The 21,825-nt window shown below is 41.4% G+C and overlaps 3 protein-coding genes across 7 annotated transcripts; 1 reads left to right on the top strand and 2 right to left on the bottom strand.

The window, feature by feature from the left end:
* The first annotated feature begins 94 nt into the window (after positions 1 to 94).
* LOC103709583 (fanconi anemia group E protein FANCE protein) lies at positions 95 to 6,256 on the top strand. 2 transcript variants are annotated; one of them, XM_008795019.5, is made up of 2 exons: positions 95 to 2,104; positions 6,055 to 6,256. In XM_008795019.5, the coding sequence occupies exons 1-2, from the start codon at positions 556 to 558 to the stop codon at positions 6,132 to 6,134; spliced, it is 1,629 nt and encodes a 542-aa protein (XP_008793241.5). In that variant the 5' UTR covers positions 95 to 555; the 3' UTR covers positions 6,135 to 6,256. The 2 variants fall into 2 exon arrangements, with proteins under 2 accessions (XP_008793241.5, XP_088564121.2); XM_088707995.2 differs by having other exon boundaries at positions 5,105 to 6,256.
* LOC103709582 (1-aminocyclopropane-1-carboxylate oxidase 1) lies at positions 4,134 to 5,611 on the bottom strand. The gene is made up of 3 exons (XM_008795018.6): positions 5,476 to 5,611; positions 5,171 to 5,385; positions 4,134 to 4,952 (listed from the first exon to the last, which is right to left on the bottom strand). Exons 1-3 carry the CDS (start codon positions 5,575 to 5,577, stop codon positions 4,385 to 4,387), a joined length of 885 nt encoding a protein of 294 aa, XP_008793240.4. The 5' UTR covers positions 5,578 to 5,611; the 3' UTR covers positions 4,134 to 4,384.
* LOC103709625 (nucleotide pyrophosphatase/phosphodiesterase 1-like) lies at positions 6,139 to 12,581 on the bottom strand. Of its 4 annotated transcripts, none has more exons than XR_016398137.1 (3): positions 7,859 to 7,997; positions 7,685 to 7,748; positions 6,139 to 6,261 (listed from the first exon to the last, which is right to left on the bottom strand). XR_016398137.1 is itself a non-coding variant. In XM_088707996.2 (2 exons), exon 1 carries the CDS (start codon positions 12,446 to 12,448, stop codon positions 10,943 to 10,945), a length of 1,506 nt encoding a protein of 501 aa, XP_088564122.2. In that variant the 5' UTR covers positions 12,449 to 12,581; the 3' UTR covers positions 7,610 to 7,748; position 10,942. The 4 variants fall into 4 exon arrangements, 1 of the variants encoding a protein (XP_088564122.2); XR_015971642.2 differs by lacking the exon at positions 6,139 to 6,261 and adding an exon at positions 10,942 to 12,581 and having other exon boundaries at positions 7,368 to 7,748; positions 7,859 to 8,505; XR_015971643.2 differs by lacking the exon at positions 6,139 to 6,261 and adding an exon at positions 10,942 to 12,581 and having other exon boundaries at positions 7,368 to 7,748; positions 7,859 to 8,022.
* Positions 12,582 to 21,825: the final 9,244 nt, after the last annotated feature.

The raw sequence follows: 21,825 nt of genomic DNA, 5'->3' as shown, positions 1-21,825 counted from the left end.
ATGTAGAAAGGAAGGTACCTGTGGTGGATCTACTAGAAACAATTGAAAGGATCAAGGTAAATTGTAGCCAAGGAAGAGAGGGTGCTCGTTATCACAAAACTTTAAATAATTCCATTGTGGTAGGTTAGATGACACTGTTCGTGACCTAGCGCTCGAACCATTTCAAACTCAAGTATAGCGCCCCTGCGGTAGTTGAACTAGTCCCGGCATTCTAGATGCCGAGACTAGTTGCCAGGAACGTTCGTCCCGGCGATTGGGTTGCCGGAGCTTAATTCAAACTAGTTGCAAATATAGTCCCAGCCGTCCTTGAGCTAGTCACGGATCGGCAACTGCCAACTGAAGAGTAAAGTACCGAGACTAGTCGACTCAAATATTTCGGTACTTGGATTGCCGGAACCTGTTTAAACTGCCACCACAGTTGAACTAGTTCCGGCATCCAGGTTGCCGAGAATAGTTGACTCGAAACAACCCTTTGGGCACAGCAATCGTTTCTTGCTCCTTTTTAACGGGCTTCTTGCTCCTTTTAACGGGCTCAGGGCCTCCCACGGTTGGAGAATGGAGCGGTGGGTTCCCCTTCTCCAAATCTTCCTCCGCTCTCCCTCCCCCGAGGGAGAAGCCTCTCTTTGGTTCCAGAACCAAAACCACCGCCGCCGCCACCACCGCTCCCAGCCGCACGCTCCGCCACTTCCTCCTTCCACCTCCTCATTCCTCTCTCTTCTACTCGCTCCCACTTCCGCTCTCCAACTCAAAGCACCTACGGCCTCTTCCTCCCCAGAACGCCACGAACTCATCTGGATCCAAATCCTTCCTCCCACCCTCCAATCCCGCATCCTCTCTTTCCTGGCCGTCGAGAACCACCGCTTCTGCCGCCGCCGCCTCCGCTCCCTCGCCGCCCACATTCTCGGTTCCAACACCCCCGCCTCCCCTGACTTCTGGGTCCGAAAGGCCGCCCTTAACCTGCTCGACGCCGTGTCCTCTTCCGATCCGACTCCCTTGGAACCACTGCTCCCGGAGCAGCATCTGCAACAGGCCTCAGAAGAAGAAGAAGATTTTTATGCTCTGCCACAATGGCTAAAGGATTCCGCCTCCGCCGCCAATCCTCTCCTTCCTTGGCTTCCTCTTCCCGTCGGCCCATCGCCGAAGACTGCTCGTCGGGCTTTTGGGCTCTTTTCTGACGACAAAAAAGAAACCATAGACTTAGTTACCGAGCAAGAGGAAGAACAAGAACAAGTTCGACAAAATCGCGAACCCGAGTCATCTTCATCGTCAGCTTCTCCTCTTCCTCCTCTTGATCCTCAGATTCACAACCGGGCATCCGCTTTAAAATCCGACCTTTTAGCGTCGGATTCCGCGTCAGAAGCCATACGACTGGCCCGCGAAATCCGGCAGCTCTGCTTGGACTCCGGAGCCGGGAATCAGCTTACTGTTCTGGGCCTGACCGAACCATGGGAAGCTGATGATTTAACTGTATCGCTCCTCCTATCACATCTTGCGGGCGAAGACGGCTTAAACTTTGTTGGATGGCCAAGCCATGTTCTATGCTCCGTTTCCCTTCCCAAGCTGCTGGTCCTCCGGAGCACAGCTTCCCGTGTTCTGCTATCGGCAACAATTGGCTTCTGCAAGCTCCATCCAACAGCTGCCGTGGAGGCTCTTCTCCTCCCGCTGGCCCTTCGCAAGGAAGGAATCAATGTCATGATCTGTGATGCAATGACTAGAATTCTGAGAGAATGCTTGCATCCGTCTCATGTTTCAGCCTTCTGCCAGAGGCTGCTCTGTGGAGAATCTAAGGATAGGAGGCCGGTCTGCCTGCCCTGCCACCGGGAGTTGATATTTGATGAGTTGGTATGGACGGAGCCGCTGTTTATGCTGTTCCAGCATATACTGAATTGGGACGTTCCCTTGACGCCAGATACTACCGACCGGCTCGTGTCCCTGATTGATGAAGTGGCTGGCAAATTCTCGACATCGCTGAAGTTTGGGAACTTCATGTTAGGTCTTGTGACCAAGTGTGGACGTGCATCGAGCATTCACAGGGTTTTGTTGGAGAGAGCGGCTGGGAAGACTGACACCTTCGTGACCAAATCTATATTATCAAAATTGGCTGGTCAGTAAATTTGCCAACTCTGTTGAGTTATATCTCAATTTTGATTGCCTGCTGTTCTTTCAAAGAGGTGAAGAGTATTTGTTGGGCCTTGATGTGAGGCTTAATTTTGTCCTGGCTGTTGTGTTAGCACATATTAACAGTCCTCCCTATTGGAGAACATAATGATAGATTGGTTTTTCAGTAAAATCTAAGAGTGTTGCAAACAATGACATGACGATATTGGCATATATATCTTGTGATCCCTCCAATGACTCTCTTAACTATTGTTTCGAATACACATGTTCTCATATATTGACTTGGAACACAGTAGATTAGAAGATTTTAAAAGTACACCCTGTATCAAGTGGTTAAGGAGCACTAATAGCTGGACAAGCCTGCTGATAAATGAATTGTGGAAACATACCTTAGATTAAACAACATTTTGATTAAAATGGCTCAAAATAAAGCTTTTTGAGGATGTTATTTGATGTCTGAGCATGGTGGATTGCGTAGCATTTTCTTCTGTTCTCCAAAAGGAAAAATAATTAAGATGTATTTTTCATGCCAAGGACATACCTATTTAACTTAATATGTATTGTTGACACCACATACTAACAAACAGGCAATGGGTTGGAAAATATTTGACATCTCCAGAGCTTTTAGGTTAATTGCTTGATTAACGAATGCCAAAAGAAAAAAAAATGTTGAACTACTATTTCTAATCAAAATCTTGGAATGAATCTTCCATTAAGAATATTGATTTTGATTAATAGGATGATTTTATGGAAGCCCTCTATTATTGACCGAGCAATGATCCAATTTGCTTAGCCTAATATTATTGATGCGAAAATCCAGGCAAGCAGTATATTAATTACTTACTGCCACAGATCTAAAAGAGATCTGATACAGAATATTGAACCGCAAATGATGCAAATTCTTGTGCATTTGCTAACAATCTAAATATATCCTCACATGACGACACTATTAAAACAGGCTTCCCAAGTCCTATACATTATCTTTTATTTTTTTTCCCTTTTGTTTTTTCTGTTACCTGGTATGGTCTCAGCTATCACTGTATCTGAATCAATCTCTTGGTTGTAGAAACTGATTTTGCAACATGGATAATGACTACACAACATGAACAATGAAGGCATGGTCTGATCTTTTATTCATACATCCAGTTAATAACAATATACGTTCTTTTAACCCAAATAGAATGTCCTTAGAACAAATGCATGAACCACTAAGTATTTGACATTGCAATGGCTTGAGGCAAGGTTCAAGCCTTGGGCTTTTTTATTTGTTACTGCAGTATGTATGCTGTGTTTGGGAAAGACTATATCTGTTTAAGACTTCAGAACTTTGAAGGATGGTCCCTTTTTTGCCATGTTTCCCTTTTTCTTTGGCAGTCTAGATGAAAGGTCTGTGGGGCATATTTTTGTTTCATTATTAAATGGGGAATAGAAGAGATCACTCTGGCCAGATAAAAATTTGTTACCTCAGTCATCAACTTTTTGGTGGGCCAGCATGATTGAGGTCTCATCCTGGTTTCTAATTTAGAATCTCATGGAGAATCTGAGATTTGGATCAAGTACAGGTAATGTGTTCAAGTAGGAATGTTTAATAGAAGTTGGGTTTGGGTTCATCTTGAATTAATTCGTGAGATGAGTTTTACTTTTGCTTGACCTAGATTCACCGATTATTCCAGTAAAAAGCACAACTGAGTGGGTCCTTGGACTGGCAACCCATTAGCACTCCGCTTCACACTCTCTAATCTCTTCACCGATGAAGTATTAGGATCTGTCCTTTGATTGTAAGATTTGAACATTCTCATTAAGTCCGTAGATCAAATCAATCTAAATTTCTAGGTCAAAGAAAAGTGATTCGTCATGTTAGATTATGACTGTTGAGAAGTTTGGCAGAGTCGGCTAATGCTGCTAGTGATGACCATAGAACTGTTCATCCTTGGGCAGTCGACCTGATTTGTATACACCAGTAAATTTGGAGTATTTGATTTCTTAATGTTCGATTTATTAATTGAAAAGCAGCAGACAGACAAACATAGGATTTATATAATCACTCGGTAAAGTACAAAAGACAACATAAAATAAGATGTTGTCCATGGATTGTTGACTCAAAAGACAACATAAAAGCAGAATCCACACTATATATAGCACTCTGGCATATTAAAGACACTGGATCACAAACCTTTACAAATATCCTTCAGCAGTTACATATCACCACAAACTTTTTAGGAGGAAGCTTCATGTTCAGTAGTGATAGCAAGCAGTCCTGCTACTGTCATGGCACCAGCATTTCCTTTATGGTTTGGAACCTAGCAAGCTTGTCTGAAAACTTAGTGGTGGAATAGTAATTGAGGTAGTCTTGGAAACGGTAGCAACCTGGATAAACGAGTTTTGGAGCTGGGGAAATGATAGCATTAGCCCCTGGATTATAGAATGTAACAATAGATAATCGGCTCCCATTTCTGTCAGCAAGGACATGGTGCTGAACACTCTTGTAAATCCCATTGCTCATCACTTCCACTTGATCACCTAGGTTCACAAAGATTCTGTAACCTTTTGTTGGAGGTACTGGCACCCACTCCCCATCCTTTAAGAACTCAAGACCTGGGACCTTGTCATCCTGGAGCAATAGGATGATTCCACCAGCATCAGTATGGCCTCGGAGGCCCATCACCAGCTCTGGCTGAGAGCATTCTGGGTATTTTGCCACCTTTGTCCCAACAAAAGGCTCTGAGAATGCCTTCTTCATGTAATCTTTTTCCAATCCAAGGTTCTCACTCAGAAGTCCCGCAAGCCTTTCAGCCAACTTGATCGATTGTGCAACATATTCCTGCATTACTTCACTGCATGATAAATTGCATCATTAAACAGAAAGTTCTAGTATGACAGCCAATAAGAATAAGCTTGCTTTTTTCCCGTAAGATGAATTTATAGTTGATTAATATACTTTTTATTTTTGATCCTGACTTCTTTTTGAGTTGCAATCTTGTGTTAGGTTGTGAACTTGTCTTCTGTGTTTTACGGAGGAAGTCCAGCTCTGACTACTATATCAGAGACTCACCAAAGTAGTTCAGGAATGTCGTTGATGTTCGAGTCCGGCTGATGGTGATAGAAGAAGCTGCTCTCCCAGTCGACATCAGAGGCTTTGATATTACATCCCAATTCTTTTGCCAGATCTGAGCTGTAGAAGCTCTCCTTCATGCTCTCCTCGTAGTGCTGGTTCACCAGTCCCTTGATCTTATCCATCAGGCCCTCATCAATCCCATGGTTCTCGAGCTGCCACAGAGTCATCCATGCAAAATTATCCTCAAATGACTCTGCAAACATAAAGTATAAAACAAAAACACCCATTTCTATTCTACTTACCCAAAAGAACCCCCACTTCTCGCATGCCTCATGGAGAAGTGACATTGTTTTGCTCTTCCTTTCTCCCTCTATCTCTCCAAGGTTGATCACTGGGATCTCCATTTTCTCCAAACAGTACTTGGTTGCTACAGAGATATTGCAACTCACTGCCCACTCCTCTCAAGCCACCTTCATACTTAGCAGACACCCCAAAGCCATATTTATAGTAGCCCATGAAGCATCCTAGCGCAATAAAATTTATTAGAGTAGGAATGAAACACTAGAGGGGACAAGCACCTTGGTTTTATCAGGGTAACATGGCATGGTAATGCTGTCCAAATACATCTCATCATTGACATGACATGTGATCTGGAATTGTTTTTTTACTTTCCACCAGCTTCTTTGAAGTCGATCTCGTTCTTCGCCTCTGCTTACTCTTTTGATCTGGGCTGTTCTCTGTCTAGAATCATAGGTAAATGGATGGGTGGCTGCCATTTGAATGGACATATGGTAAACGTGATCCATGTACTGCTCTTTTCCTCCACTTGTACTGCTCAATAATTCACCTCTCTCATGCTCGGTGTCCTATTTCCAAACCAGGGAAAGACCAAGAAGCTGCTTCCTGCTTTCCAGTGGGCGGCACACAAATCCACTGTGGAGTGCACCCACGGGAATTCTGATGCCAAGATGCAGAGGCCGGTGGCGCGTTCTGCTGCTCTTTTTCTGTTTGTTTTCGCATAAGATTGTGCTTTTGTCATTGGATTTTGTTAAGCCGTGCAAATCTTAAGGTTTCCTTAGATTCTGAAGCTGCAGGCATCCCGATAAATCTTATATTATTATTGCTACTTATCTACCTGTTCGACGCATATTGGCTGAAAGTCATGCAGATACGATGAATAGATTAAACTTCAAGTTACCCTTGTTCTTTTAGCAGTATGTTCAGAGCCTGCCCCTCTTGGTATTGCTGGGTGGTGCTTGTCAGCAACTGAAACTATCATAGATCTAGCTTATGTCCTCTAGATTTTCTATGAAATTTTCTTTTTTCTGCTTTTAGCACAAAGGAATCCTAGTTTCAATGTTTCAGCATCAGCAATACTCTGCAACAGTGTACTTATTGACATTGATATAAGATGCTCCCTTTAACCTCTCGTATGCAGGCAACTGAATGCCATTGAATCAGGTGGACAACAAACTTGCTGCCAATTTGCTCTTTGAGAGCTCATAGCTAGCAGCCAATACTAGATAGCGCATTTTCTTAACAATTTTTTGTTTTTTTGTTTTGATGAAGGAATATTCTTGGAAGCAAAGTTGTGAGGGAAGTCCTTCAACTTAGTCGTTTATTGTTAATTTGTGGTTATAGCTTGATGAAATTCAGTATGATTGAGGAACAGGATAATATTTGTAAGACTCGGTCCCCCCCCCCAAGCCTGGCTTCTTGTCGGTGCATAGCGACAGCTTAGCTCCGTTGATACAAGTGGTCTAATTAGGTACAAGTACAAAAAAGCAAGAGTTAAGATTTAACTGATCTAAATCCAGATCCAAGCTCAGCCAAATGAGCACTAGAAAAATCGAATGCAATGTATGGCAGGAGCCCTTATGAAACGTTGGAATTAGTTGGCACACATTATAAGCCTATGTTGCTGCCCTGCGCATGCATCTCTAACATTCCTCATGGAGAATAACCAAGTTTGAATTTTTGCATATTGCTGATAATCATAGCAATAGGGTGAAACATGCATGGTAAAACAACCAGAGGTACATTTTATGTATCCTAAAGTAAGCATACCTCAATCACCTTACGACATTTGAGCTAAATGATATGTGCAGATGAACTGAACCATTATATCCTAAATTTCAACATATATTTTTGTATGCTCTTTTTTCTCACAGAGCATCTTCTTGATGACTCAGTATTATGTTTTCTTGGCTGATATCAATTCAGCCGTATTCTTCATTGCACTTTGAGCATGAAACACAGCTCCAGTCATGCATTTTTTAAAATAAAAAATAAGTATTTTTCCTCACAAAATACACTCTTGGACCATCTTAAATTATCAAACATGCTAAAAGATACATATGGTGACCCTCAAGGAGCCTTGTATCGCATTAGTTATAGCAGCACCTGACAAACAACTACTAAATTATGCTTGGTTTCACCAGCTCCATGTGACTTGCCAACACAATCCACTATTTATTTGCATTGGGTGAATGGATGGATGCGAGTCTATACCTTTTTGAGATGGCCGAAGTCTTGTAAAACTCTCAACATAGAAAACTCTCAACATTTAGTGCCCCTGCAATCATGACAACAATAATAATCTCATGACATATGACAACAAAGAAAGATTGTCCCACAAGCCTACAAAAAGATCAGAAAAAAAAAAAACAATGCAATTAGAGCTACCTCAAGTGATAGATGGGTCGGGCATAGAATGGAGAGGATCTTAGCTCGTTCCTTCAAGCTCATAATTGTATCATGCCCAATCGCTGTCTCCAACTCGTGTCGACAAATCTCGGGGCCACTATTAGTTTTAGAGCCCTCCTGGTTTTTTACTTTGTGACTTTGTACTGAAAAGGTGCCAGTATTTCTGAAGGTCTTAAGATAATTGCTCAAAGTCCATTAAGTTGGGTTAAACCAAATTTTCATACTAATATTTGTATGCCCCAGAAGAAGGGGGAAAAGGAGGTATAATGGATAGTGAATAGGGCCCAATCCACCCTCTCTACTTAGCAACCAAAGTTTCTATGTTAACTCTAAGATGGTGCATTTAGAAAATCTGAATTTGGATAATTACAGCATACGCAAATCTCCTTCCCTCCGCAAAAAATGAAAAATTGAGGGAAAAAATACAAAAATTTCATCGAAAATCCGAAACAATTACTTGGATAATTATAGTGCAGGTCTTCTCTCCCTAATAGAACTGAGAAAAAAATTACACAAATCACCAAAAATCTTTGAAAATTTTAGTAGGACCAAGACAAAGCATACAAAAATAACCATGATCAAATAAGAAAGCTAGTCGCTTATATTTTTCGTCGTGTACACTGCACCTGTAATAATAAGAATATGAAGAAAATAAAATGATAACAAATAGCCAAAGCATGAGCATGTTATGGATATTCATAAATAAATCATAGCATTTATGAGTAATTGGATAATTCTTGGTTAGCTTAATTGTCCAAGAAGAAACCGGAAATTATTTGACAAAGGAAAACATTGAGAATAATTCAAGGTATTTTCGAGAATATTGAAACTATGACTGGATCAATCTATTCATATACAAAAAATTATAATCGTTTAGGTAGATTTTTTTAGAGAAGTGGTGGCCTCTGCTCGTTGCATTCTGACCAAATCATATTGTCAGCATTCAAGTTGTCCAAAAATACTAAGCCCACATGGCACCCCATTGACATCCAACTGCAGGCCTGAAGCAGATGGGAGAACCATATGGGCCAAGCCAAGCCAAATCTGCACTGCAAGAGACTATTTTTTTCATAAAACAAGAAGTTGCCAAATAAAACCAGATGAGATATCCACAATGAGGGTAGGCAAACAATCATTTGCCGTTTTCAACTGTCTTGCATGAAGTTACTCCAGAAAATGAATAGCAGCTGATTTTTCATATCCATTAGAAGGATCAATAGTATCAAAGTGGTCAAATAGGTAATCTGATTTAAACCAAAGTTAAAAATTTCCATAGGATCTTATTTTACTTTTCGAGTAATACATTGATTTGAAACCTGGACCTCTTCCAAGGGCAAGCCTTTAGGAGAAAGATGCCGATCGACTAAGCTAATAGTTGCTGGCAGAATGTCTTATTATGCAAGCATTAGAAAATTTCATTACTTCTTTTCAAAGAAACATTTCTCATGAACTAAGTTTTGTGCATTTGATATTTTCTGAACAGAAAAGGAATCTATCCATGGAACTCCAAAATCATTAATAGAAAGCATTCTTCGGTTCTTATTGAACATGCATCATAGCAGAAACTTTTGAGGAGTATACATGCAAAAAAACAAATAGATAGGATTTTTCGCAAGAACAACATCAACCTGGGATTTAGCAAGAAAGATTGATGAACAAGGATTCAAAAAAGCGATAGTCAGAACAAGCATGGTACGCCGTATCGGCCCGAATTGGATGGTATGGGGCATACCATACCAGTTCAGTACCAATACTGGATACGGGTAGCGTACCGACACTCGGTACACAAAAAAAATTTTGTACCGTACCGTACTGATACTATATTAATGTGGCACCGTTACGAAATCCGATACCAAAATGGAGAACCTTGAGAACAAAGCTTAGTCATTATGGTTATGCACTAATAAGCAAGTAATAATATTTCAGCAATTCTCCCTAATTAAATGTTTTACAAGAAAAAGTTTAGAACTTCATATGATAATCCATAGAAATTCAACTTCTATGCTAGTCTGAACAATGCAGGAGGATGCACAATTTCATGATATTCTTAGAATACATGAACCCAACAATGCAAGGGGTTAGCTAGCAAATATAATAGAAAGTAAAGATATCAAGAAACAAGTAAAGAAACTCATCCTTATAGGAGCATGCTAATTAATACATAGATTTTCACAAAGAAAGCTAATCTCAGTCCCACAGAAAAAGAGAAATGCACATCTAAGCTTTTCCAGGACTGTAAAATGTAACCGTAAAATAAAGCGGGACTCCAGTCATTGCATCAAAAATCATAAGAGATATAAAAAAGCAGATAAAATTGCTTTGATGAAGACCCTGTGAGCACAAGCATATATGTTGTTAATTGTAACAGACAAAACAAACACATGATTGAAGACAATCTAAAAACTCTTTGTTATGTACTCATTGCTCCATGAAAATACACAGCTCTGTCACTTCTTATTATTGTTACTTGCTGTTATAAAAATCATCCCTTGCATTTGAATTTGTATTTTAGGTGGTGAAAACATTGTAAAGGCAATATCTGGCAGACTCTCTTGTGCAAGCATTTTCAATCAGATATGCTTGTCTTGAAATGAGTTCGCATGTTATTAAACATTATCTGGATCTAGAACAGGATGAGTCAAATAAATTATAATCCAACATCAGAACCAAATATAGTATCACTGTCTCAATTCTTTCAATCATTCAATGGTCCCACTGAAGTATTCCAAGACATACAGGAAATAGCAATGCAAATAATTTTTCCGTATGACAAGTAATGAAGCATTTCATGAACTATCCTGTAAACCATAAATTTCATGAACTATTCTGCAGAGACACATAAAATTTCTACCAGATGAGAGAAGATTAAGATCAGGAAGAACAAAGCCAAGTGCCAACATGGTGGACCAACCCCCTGCTGGAATGCTCTAAGCCAGAGGGTGGAAGAAATAAGGTTATCAAAATATATGGCCAAAGAAATGCTGGCAGCCCTATCAATGAAGTCGAATTACCAACATTATTCAAAACGATCTACAATTACTATGGCATAAGTCGAACATCACCTCAAGCACTTGATAGAAGAATGGTACTTGGAAATGAAGCCGATCCGTTGTTTGGAGCTCCCTTCAACTTAAGAATGGAAGCGATCACATTGTATATTTCAACATTCTCGAAAGATGGCACCTTCCTGCCCCTCTCAAACTGAGGTCCGTGGGATATAAAGATGGTCCTCATCGAAAAGAAAGCATTGTCATAGCCATGGCTTCCTCCGCACTCGTTCCTCTTCGGCCTCTTCAGTTCGATCTTGTACCCTTCTTCCAGCAGCCCAATGATTGGTGGAATCCTGTAACTCGCTGAATAGTGAAGCCGACTGGGTAAATCCTCTTTAAGGAACATTTTCAGGTAATTTCCATGCTCGACCTTCCCCGATCTCAATCCTGCATTCATTTTGGCTACCACATCTGATGGAGAAACATCAGGAGGAGGTCGAATTGCCAGCACTGGACTGGTGGAATGGATCCAGTCAGGCGGAATAGGGATCCATGGAGACAAATCATCGAGAAAAATTAGCTTTTGATCGCAATTACCTACCATTCCATGATCCCCCAACAAAATGATCGTGACATCCTCGAAAATTCCTCTCTTTTCGAGCCCTGCGATCAATCTCCCGATCATTTGATCGATCCGAGCTACTGCAGCAGTGATCTCCGGGTCGTCGGGACCGACCTCATGGCCCTGATGATCCGGGTCCTCAAAGTATAGTGTAATGAAAACAGGGATCTCACTGCCGGGGAGATCAAAATAGCTCAAGACAGTGTCCACCCGCCGCTCAAACGGCACCGAGCCATCATATTTCCGGCAGAACTTAGCAGGGCAGGTCCAAGATCCTTTCTTTACCTCGGAACCGGGCCAGAAGTAGGTGGCGGCATTGAACCCCTGGTTGACGGCGGTCTCCCAGAGCGGCTCCCCGAGCCACCACTTAGGCTCGTGGCTGTTCATGGAGAAGACATCCCCCGACGCCGGATCGACGAAGTGGTTATTGATGATGCCGTGGTACGGCGGGTAGAGCCCTGTGACAATGGAGTAGTGGTTGGGGAAAGTCAGCGTCGGGAAGACGGGGATCAGACCGGTCGCGGCCTCCGTTCCATTGGCGATCAGGCGGTGGATGTTAGGGGCGGCGGTCTTGAACTGGTAGCCGAAGCGGAACCCATCGGAGGAGATGAGAATGACGACGGGGCGTGGGAGTTTGGCGAGAGGGCGGGCGAGGGGTGCTCGCTGAAACGAAGGTGGGATTTTTGGATCGGAGATGGAAGAATGGTGGGCAGAGGCGGACGAGGAGGAAGAGTAGAAGAGGAAGGCGAAGGCGAAGGCGGTGGCGACGGCGAGGCAGGTGATGAGAACCAAAAAGGAGAAGAGGGGGGCAGTTGGAGATATACGAGAAGAGCAGGTGGACGACTGATTCGAGAGGAGAGCGGTGGCGGCGTTTGCGCGTTCTTCATCTAGTTCTTCGGACGGAGGAGGAGGAGGAGGAAGGGGGGATGATGATATGGAGAAGGGAACGGAACCCATCAAAGTTCCCTTCTTCTCTTTCAATTTTTTTGTTTTTTTTCCGCTCGTCTTCTGAATCCTCGTAGTGTACTGTGTACAGCCAAAAGGAAGGAATAGAGAAGGCGGAGAGAATATCGGGATCTGGTTTGCAGGATTTCGGTTTGTATGGACCAGGAATGAAGGTGTTTGACCGGGAGTGGTGTTATTGGGTGGGAGATGGCGAGAGAGAAGGAAATTGGGTCCCGATTTTTTTTCGGCTGACAAAAGAAGATTCACGTGCGAAATGATGTGGTGCGAATTCATACGTAGTGGGGACTCTACGTTTTTTTGTGCAGTCTCGAGCTCGACATCTCCTACTTCGTTAATGTCGGCACCGGGTACTGTCACTTGGTTGCAGGAATTGGTACGCTGATGGAGGTGGGTTGGGTGCAATTTGGATTTTTTGAACCTTGTTGACCTTTTGACCCGTTTTGGCGTGGTTTTTGGTGAAATTAAAACTACTGCTGTTCCATGCTGGCAAATGCTATCCCACCAGTATCCGGCTGACCACGCGGGGTTAAGCTTGCACACTGCCAGATATCCAGGAACAGGGTAGTTTATGCATGGACGCAAACTGTTTATGGATCTTTCCAATCATGATGGCCGAGTCACTCTCGAATGCCTCTGGCCGTAAAGCCAATTTCTTTTTTCCCGCCGCCATCACTAATGCTGCCATCGAAGTTTTTCTTGAAAAGATTTTGGGGTCAAAGCTTCCAAATGATGAAAATCATCCTAGTCGCTATTGGAGCTTAAGGAACGTCCCAAATATCCGAAGCTGCCGTAGGTTGTCCAAATGGATGGTAGAATCTTTTTTTAAGTGTTATATATCTATGTAGCATTCGTTGCTTCCGCTTCCATGCAGATTTACAAGTTGAATATTTGAACAACTCCAAAGTTTTACCTTCTATTTAATTTGATGTTCGGCACTTTACACATCCGAAGGCACCTACATTGCTGATACTCTTCTATTCTGCAAAGATAGGTGAAAATTTTTTGAAGTGGAAATCCTGCATTTGAGGCTCAAACCAGTCTAACCATATATGGGTGGGGATTCCCAAGCCTAGCCTCCAAAATAATAATAATAATAATAATAAATAGTTTAAACAAGATTTTGTTAGATGCAATTTCTTGTTCAACAAGAAGATCTAGATTAGAGTTGATTATAAGCCTGGCCACGAGCCTAAATTATATTCATTTTTAGTAGAACTCCGTGCCAGATCTATTTAAATTTTGATATTTTTTTATGCTCAGATCTGACCCATAATCAGCTCTAGCCTAGATGTATGGATGATAGCTCCTACGATCCAATACTTCTGGATTCAACACCATATATCCTGGGAATCTTGTTTTATAAATAATTAGATAACTATTTAAATAATAATTATTTTTACTCGAGTACATGATTGGGTCCTTTGTACCATGGGATCTGAAAACTCATATAATTGGGTCAAATGAAGAAGTTTTGTTAGTCATGGAACACAGGCCCTCAATCAATTCATCAATGGCTCCCCGTTTTTAATGGAGAAAAGAAACTAGCTGTTTGACATAATCCATCTTTCCAGCTCAATTTGTTCGCTCCTTTGGCGACATGCCCGTTTAGCCTGGTACAGCTAGCCTTGCCAATTATTGGCATGTGGACTGTTCTCGTACAATGGGCGATCGCAATGTCATCCTGCAAGCTTCCACACGATAACTAACACTAATAGAGAGGATCAAACTGATTCTCTAAATCTCCATCACCTTGGTAAAAAGTCAGCTAAATTCTCTATGATTATAGAGAATCAAAATGATACTTCAAACCTTTTTTTTTTTTTTTTTTTTGTTGTTGTTGTGGGTAAACCAGCCGCTCATACTAATCTCTCGTGAGCATCGCCAACAGAGTCAAAAATTAAAATACTCTACAACGGTGGAGTAATAGGTACATAGTGGGTCCACAAAATCTCTCCAAAATGATGAGCAGCAAAGGAGGCGACTCAGTCAGCAGCTTTATTCATCTTCCGGAATACATGGCCAACCTGGAACACTGCACACTCCTCTAATAACCATCTGACGTCCTCTAGAAGCGACTGGTTGAAGACCCGCAGCCTCTCCTGTAGAATCCACTCTACCACCTCTACTGAGTCCCCCTCTAGGATGACACACTGGTCTCTAGAACTCGCCTCTCATAGGAGACACTTTCTCATGTTGCCCTGAGCTCCACCCTCAGGACAGATGACTCAAAGGTGCGTGCCTAATTAGGAGGAGCCACAATCAGTCTGGACTTATGATCCCTAATCACAAAGGCAGCACCCGTGCCTCCTCCACTAGCGGACAGATTGCCATCAAAGTTCACCTTAAGATAGCCGGGGGTAGGGGCTCCTATGATATAAGTACATACCTAGGCGTTAAAGCAGCACAAGGAGAATTCCAGATGTCCCTAGCTATCCCAGATGAAGGAGTCATAATAGCCTCGGATACCTCACTAGCTTGATAGATAGCTCTATCCATCATAACCTTCGGATGGGCCCTTCTGCCCTCGAAGACTCTGCCGTAAACTTAGAAATGATTCTCTAAATTTTCATCAAGTTAACAAAAAAATTAAATTTTATCAGTTTGATCCACTGTATCTTGTGATATCGTGTCATCAGCGGGCGCACAAGCGCCAGGAGCCGGACCTCCGTTTATTTCTATGGACCACGCAGAGTCCTAGGACTGACTCACCCCTCGGAGTCCTCCTGTAGTTAGTATACATTGCGTCCATTTCACGAATAATTTAGGATTATTATTTTTAGCAATTGACACCAGTCTTTTGCTTGCATGGATCTTGTGCATCACGTTTTCTTTTGGCTTAGGTATGATGTAATATAGAAGCAAAGGAGATAGTTTTGGAGGGACAATATAGGTGACACGGATCGATTGATTGCACAAAATTGAGCTCATAAAATTTCTTGTTTCTATGTAAGGCTTGTTTGAATATTCCTATATGATTGAATTGAATATTCTATAGAATTCATGAATTGGACCGTTCATTAAAGTATCCTTCTGTATCAATTTGTGATTGATTGTACAAAATTATCCGACGGACCGACCGATAACCTCTTTGTGGATCTTTTTCTCCTTGCAGAACAACCACCTGCACCGCCGATGCCGGCTTGCCGCTGCACGTGCCACGCATGCTTGTAGCAATGTCATCATTAATTTAAAATAGAGCGGGACCCAAGTCTTGCATCTTTGTACGGGGAAGATGCTTTGGTGAAAACGTGCCATCATAAAGGTTTGCTCTAGTGTGGTTTTAGATCAAGGTTTTCAAAGGCCAGTTTCTGAATTATTTTATCAGGTGACACCAAGATTGAACTCAGAGACTGATAGCTTGATGCCAAACAATCAGTATGCTAAAATAGCAATCAATTTTGTAAATCAGATTAACTACAGTTTTTCTTTTTTCTTTTTTGATGAAAACAGAATAACTACAGTTCGAGCAATTAATTAATATCTGATACCCAAAAAATTCATTATAAGTAGCAACAAAAAAAAAAAAAGGAAAGACGTTTTCTTTTAATGCATCCATGATGGGCCACTATTAAGTATATATCGTCTTCCTTAGCAAAGATGTAAATTGTGTTCGATGATAGTTCATTACAAAGATATGCAAAAAATGCTTAAAAGATATTCATGTGGACATGGCTTATTTACCTAAGGAATGAAACAACGTCATTTCAAAAGCCCACTAAAGCATCTGTTTCTATGGGCTATCAATCTATAATTCGCATCAATGCCTTTGCAAGGTAGCGGAATCATGCAAGGGATGATATTGTTAGTTTCGTTTTTTATTTTTTATTTTTTGGACGGCTGGATTACACAACTCTAGTATAGATACATGAATCAACATTGAAGTGCAAAATGTCATGAAGCTAAAAAAGCATGGATGTGGTAGATCTCCAAAGCACCGATCCCTGTCCTATGCGGTGATCCATGTCCTACCTTTGATTTTTGATTTTTGATTTTTTTTTTTTTTTGCCTTCTCTATTGTTGGATGGACAATACATTCCCCTCTTTTGGCAGGTGTGCCCTAATTGTGCCTATGAGGTGTCATGCGACGGAGACATGGCAAAAAATGTGAAATTTGTGGTGTCTATGAAGCACTGAAAATTGGCTCTTTCCTTACATGATAAAATGTTTTGGAAGGGTAGAGATTTTGAATCATGGGGATAGAAAGCCCACTAAGAATTGGATGGCCATTTGGGATGCAAAACTTGAAGCTAAAAAAAAAATTATTAGAGACCACGACGCCAGACTGATAGCGGCAAAGAGTCGGCAGATTTTCGACACGTCTGTCGTCAGTGCGGAGCTCAGAGTCGCATGAGAGGATATCAACTATGGGAGGCATATGCTGGGTTTAGACCGCATCCTCCTTGAGGAAGACTCGGCTACGGTTATCAAGTGGGTTCAGGGTCGGGGATGCGGTACTGATAGTAGATCGTTGCTCCACGACATCTGTAGACTTTTAGATGAGTGTGGTTCCTATCAGGCCATACATGTCTCCATGGAGGCGAATAGTGCTGCTTACTAGGTTGTTTCCTTCGCAGCTCACCACTCTCGAGGTTTTATTTGGGAAGACCACATGTCTGCGTATTAATTACCCCCCGCGTTTTCTTCTTTTTTCTGATATTGTTGGCTGCACCCACACCCATCGCATGTGAGCCGCCATTATGCCAAAAAAAAAAAAAAAAAATCCTCAAGGTTTCTTCTATCTTATAATATTTCATGTTATCCCGCTTGACTCCCCATCCCCATTTTCTTATACGTTATCTAGGTCCTCATGTCTGTGCATTTGGGTTTCAATCCAAGTATGCTTACCACTCTCTCCTCCCTCCGTCCATCATATTCTCGGCTGAACTACCGCTCTACTACCCACCATTCCAACTTGTCCTCTTCCTCTCTTTTGACGTTACCGCTTGAGGACCACCACCATTAGGCCCCTCTACCTTTCCTTCTTTGTTCCCACTATGGCCATTGCTTGATTACCACCATCACCGCATAGCCCTTCAAACCCAATCCCGCCCCCTAACCAATGGTTGCCATCCGACAACCACCATCGACCCCTCTCGCGTACGTTGACATGGCCATCACTTGACACTACCACCATACCTAAACCTCCACCTCCTCATATCCTTATCCTACCTCTACCTCCACCCGAACACCACTGTCTATCACCTCTCCTTACCTCTGTTGGTTATTAAACTTGTTTTTTAATATTAGTAACTTATGGTTTTATTTTGTAATTGCATATTAGTATGGTGAGGAGTTACATGTCTTTTGGGTTTTTGGTCATGTGGGAGTTACATGTCTTTTGAGTTTTTAGTCATGTGGGAGTTACATGGAGTTATAAGGGATTTATTTAGAGGAAGTTATTTGAGATTTATTTGGGATTATGAATGGTGTAATGACCAATTCAATTAGGAAGGTTAAAAGACCATCTAATGATGCCTATAAATATTCATGTACTCTAGTTGTTTTAAAAATAAGTGGAATACAAGTTATTCATGTGTGCCCAAAATCCTCTCCACTTTTCTTCCATAGAATAATTTGTGAGTGTGAATCCTCTTGATTTCCAACAAACTGGTATCAGAGCCAAGACTTTTCTTGTGAGAAAGAGTGATGGCAAATGGAATGCTTCCGTTTCTTATGCCGCGGTTCACCAAGGATAACTATGAAAATTGGTGTATCCGTATGAAGGCAATCTTGGGATCTCAAGATTTGTGGGAGATCGTTGACAAAGGCTACACGGAATCGGAGAGTGAAGATTTCTTGACTCCAGCTCAAAAGGAGTCCTTACAAGCCACAAGAAAGAAGGATCGGAAGGCCATCATGATCATCCATCAATGTTTGGATGATGGCATGCTACAACGAGTTGCTAATGCAACTTCTTCGAAGCAAACTTGGGAGATTCTCCAAAACTCCTATCAAGGAGTTGACAAAGTCAAGAAGATTCGTCTTCAATCTTTGCGTGGTGAATTTGAAGCCTTACATATGAAAGAATCCGAATCAATCTCGGATTACTCTTCAAGGGTGTTGACCGTCGTAAATCAACTAAGGAGGTACGGCGAAAATGTGAGTGATACAAGGGTTATTGAAAAAATCCTTCGTTCACTGGATCCCAAGTTCAATTTTATTGTTGTAGCCATTGAAGAGTCCAAAGATCTAGACTCCATGACAATCGATCAACTCATGGGGTCACTACAAGCTCATGAAGAGAAGGTTGTCAAGAAGCAAGAGACTTTAGAGCAAATGTTACAAACAAAAGTCTCTTTGAAAGAAAAAGAAGATCGTAGTTGGAAAGGCGAAAGAGGTCGTGGACGTGGAAATGGACGTGGTAGAGGAAGAGGTGGTCGTGGATCATCCAACAAAGAAGAAAAGAAGCAAGAATGGTATCAATCAAGAGGACGTGGAAGAGGAAACAATTCGAGATCAAATGGAGGGAAGTATGATAAATCTCGAATTCGTTGCTATAATTGTCAAAAATATGGTCATTTTGCTTCGGAGTGTAGAAGTTCTTCTCAAAATATCGAAGAAGAAGCTAACTATGCTGAAAATGAAGAGACGGAGCAAACTTTGTTATTGGCATGCAAAGGAGAAGAAAATGGAGATCATGATTTATGGTATCTTGACAATGCGGCTAGCAACCACATGTGCGGTGACAAAAGCAAATTTGTGGAGTTGGATGAAACTGCAAGTGGTAATGTGATTTTTGGAGATTCTTCCAAAGTATCGATCAAGGGAAAAGGTACAATTTTGATTCGCTTGAAAAATGGTGATCATCAATTTATTGCTAATGTTTTCTATATCCCAAGCATGAAAAATAATATTTTGAGCTTAGGACAACTCTTAGAGAAAGGCTATGATATTCAAATGAAAGATCTTAGTCTTTCGATAAGAGATCAAAAGGGAAGTTTGGTGGCCAAAGTTAAAATGACAAGAAACCGCATGTTTTTGCTCAACCTTCAAACCGATGTTGCTAAATGCTTGAAAGCTTGTGTTGAAGATCCAAATTGGCTTTGGCACTTGAGGCTTGGGCACTTGAATTTTGATGGGCTAGAATTATTGGCCAAGAAGGATATAGTGAATGGGTTGCCCTTTATTGACCACCCAAATCAACTTTGTGAAGGATATCTCTTTGGCAAGCAATCAAGAAAAAGCTTTCCAAAAGAAGCCAGCACAAGAGCAAGGGAACCACTACAACTTGTTCATTCAGATGTTTGTGGTCCATTCAATCCACCATCTTTTGGTAAGAACAAGTACTTTCTCTTATTTATTGATGACTTTAGCCGGAAAACTTGGGTGTATTTTCTTAAAGAAAAATCGGAGGTGTTTGAAGCATTTAAAAGATTCAAGGCACTTGTTGAGAAACAAAGTGGTTTTGATATAAAGGCTATACGATCCGATAGAGGAGGTGAGTTCACATCAAATGCTTTCAAAAAATTTTGTGAAGAAAATGGAATTCACCATCCTTTAACGGTTCCAAGATCCCCGCAACAAAATGGGGTTGCGGAGAGAAAAAATAGAACCATCCTTAATATGGTTCGGAGTATGTTAAAAAGCAAGAATATGCCTAAAGATTTTTGGGCCGAAGCCGTTAATTGTGCAGTGTACTTATCCAACCGATGTCCTACTAAAAGTGTGCCAAATCAAACACCACAAGAAGTATGGAGTGGAAGAAGACCAAGTGTCTATCATTTGCGTGTTTTTGGAAGCATAGCCTATGCACATGTGCCGGATGAAAAGCGCTCCAAGCTAGATGTCAAGAGTGAAAAATTGGTCTTCATCGGTTATGATGCAAGGTCCAAGGGCTACAAGTTGTACAATCCAAGAAGTCACAAGATCATCACTAGTAGAAATGTTGAATTTGATGAAGCAAGTTCATGGAATTGGAATTCTCCAAAAGAAGAGTATGACTTTTTTCCTTTCTTTGAAGAGGCGGAGCCCCCTTCTCCACCTTCAACACCTCCATCATCTGCTCAAGTGCAATCATCTCCATCATCAAGTGAGGCAAGCTCAAGTGAAGGACCAAGAGGCACAAGGAGTCTTCAAGACATATATGATGCCACGGATGAGGTAACGGAAAGATTAAGTGATTTAACACTTTTTTGTCTTTTTGCCGGTAGTGAACCTCTAAGCTTTGAAGAAGCAACTCAAGACAAGAAGTGGAGAGATGCTATGAATGAAGAAATCAAAGCCATAGAGAAGAATGAAACTTGGGAGCTCACTACTCTTCCAGAAGGGCAAAAGGCAATCGGAATCAAATGGGTGTACAAGGCAAAGAAGAATTCAAGAGGAGAAGTCGAGAGGCACAAGGCAAGACTTGTTGTCAAGGGATACAACCAAAGGCCTGGGATCGACTATGATGAGGTATTTGCACCCGTTGCTCGTTTGGAAACTACTAGATTAATTATTTCTTTGGCGGCACAAAATAATTGGAGAATCCATCAAATGGATGTGAAGTCCGCTTTTTTGAATGGTTTTCTTGAAGAAGAGGTTTATGTGAAACAACCTTTGGGATATATTGTGAAAGGGCAAGAAGACAAAGTTTTGAAATTAAAAAAAGCCTTGTATGGCTTGAAGCAAGCACCAAGAGCTTGGAATACCAAAATTGACAAGTATTTCCAAGACAACAAGTTCACCAAATGTCCTTATGAGCATGCCCTTTATACAAAGGTCAATGATAATGGAGATATATTTGTGGTTTGCTTGTATGTAGATGACTTGATTTTTACCGGCAACAATTCTATTATGTTTGAAGAATTCAAGCAAGCTATGTCTCAAGAGTTTGAGATGACGGACATTGGCCTTATGGCTTACTACCTTGGCATTGAAGTGAAGCAAATGGAAGATGGAATGTTCATCTCTCAAGAAGGTTATGCTAAAGAAGTTCTCAAAAAGTTCAAGATGGATGATAGCAACCCGGTGAGCACCCCCGTGGAATGTGGAGTCAAATTATCAAGATATGAAGATGGAGAAAAGGTAGATCCTACATTCTTCAAAAGTCTTGTTGGAAGTTTAAGATATTTAACTTGCACAAGGCCGGATATTCTATTTGGGGTTGGACTTGTTAGTCGGTATATGGAAGCTCCTACTTCATCCCATTTGAAGGTCGCCAAGAGAATTCTCCGCTACATCAAAGGTACCCTTAATTATGGCCTATTCTATTCATTTGTTGATAACTTCACACTTGTTGGATATAGTGATAGTGATTGGGCCGGAGATGTGGATGAAAGAAAAAGTACGACGGGATATGTTTTCTTTATGGGAAGTGCGGCTTTTACATGGTCTTCAAAAAAGCAACCTATTGTGACACTTTCTACTTGTGAAGCGGAGTATGTTGC

The sequence above is a fragment of the Phoenix dactylifera genome, chromosome 12, assembly GCF_051530095.1.
Source record: "Phoenix dactylifera cultivar Ajwa chromosome 12, Ajwa_hap1_PhDact_Kaust_v1.1, whole genome shotgun sequence".
NCBI classification, from domain to species: domain Eukaryota; kingdom Viridiplantae; phylum Streptophyta; class Magnoliopsida; order Arecales; family Arecaceae; genus Phoenix; species Phoenix dactylifera.
The sequence above is the reverse complement of the archived record's forward strand: the minus strand, read 5'-3'. Positions and strand labels throughout refer to the sequence as shown.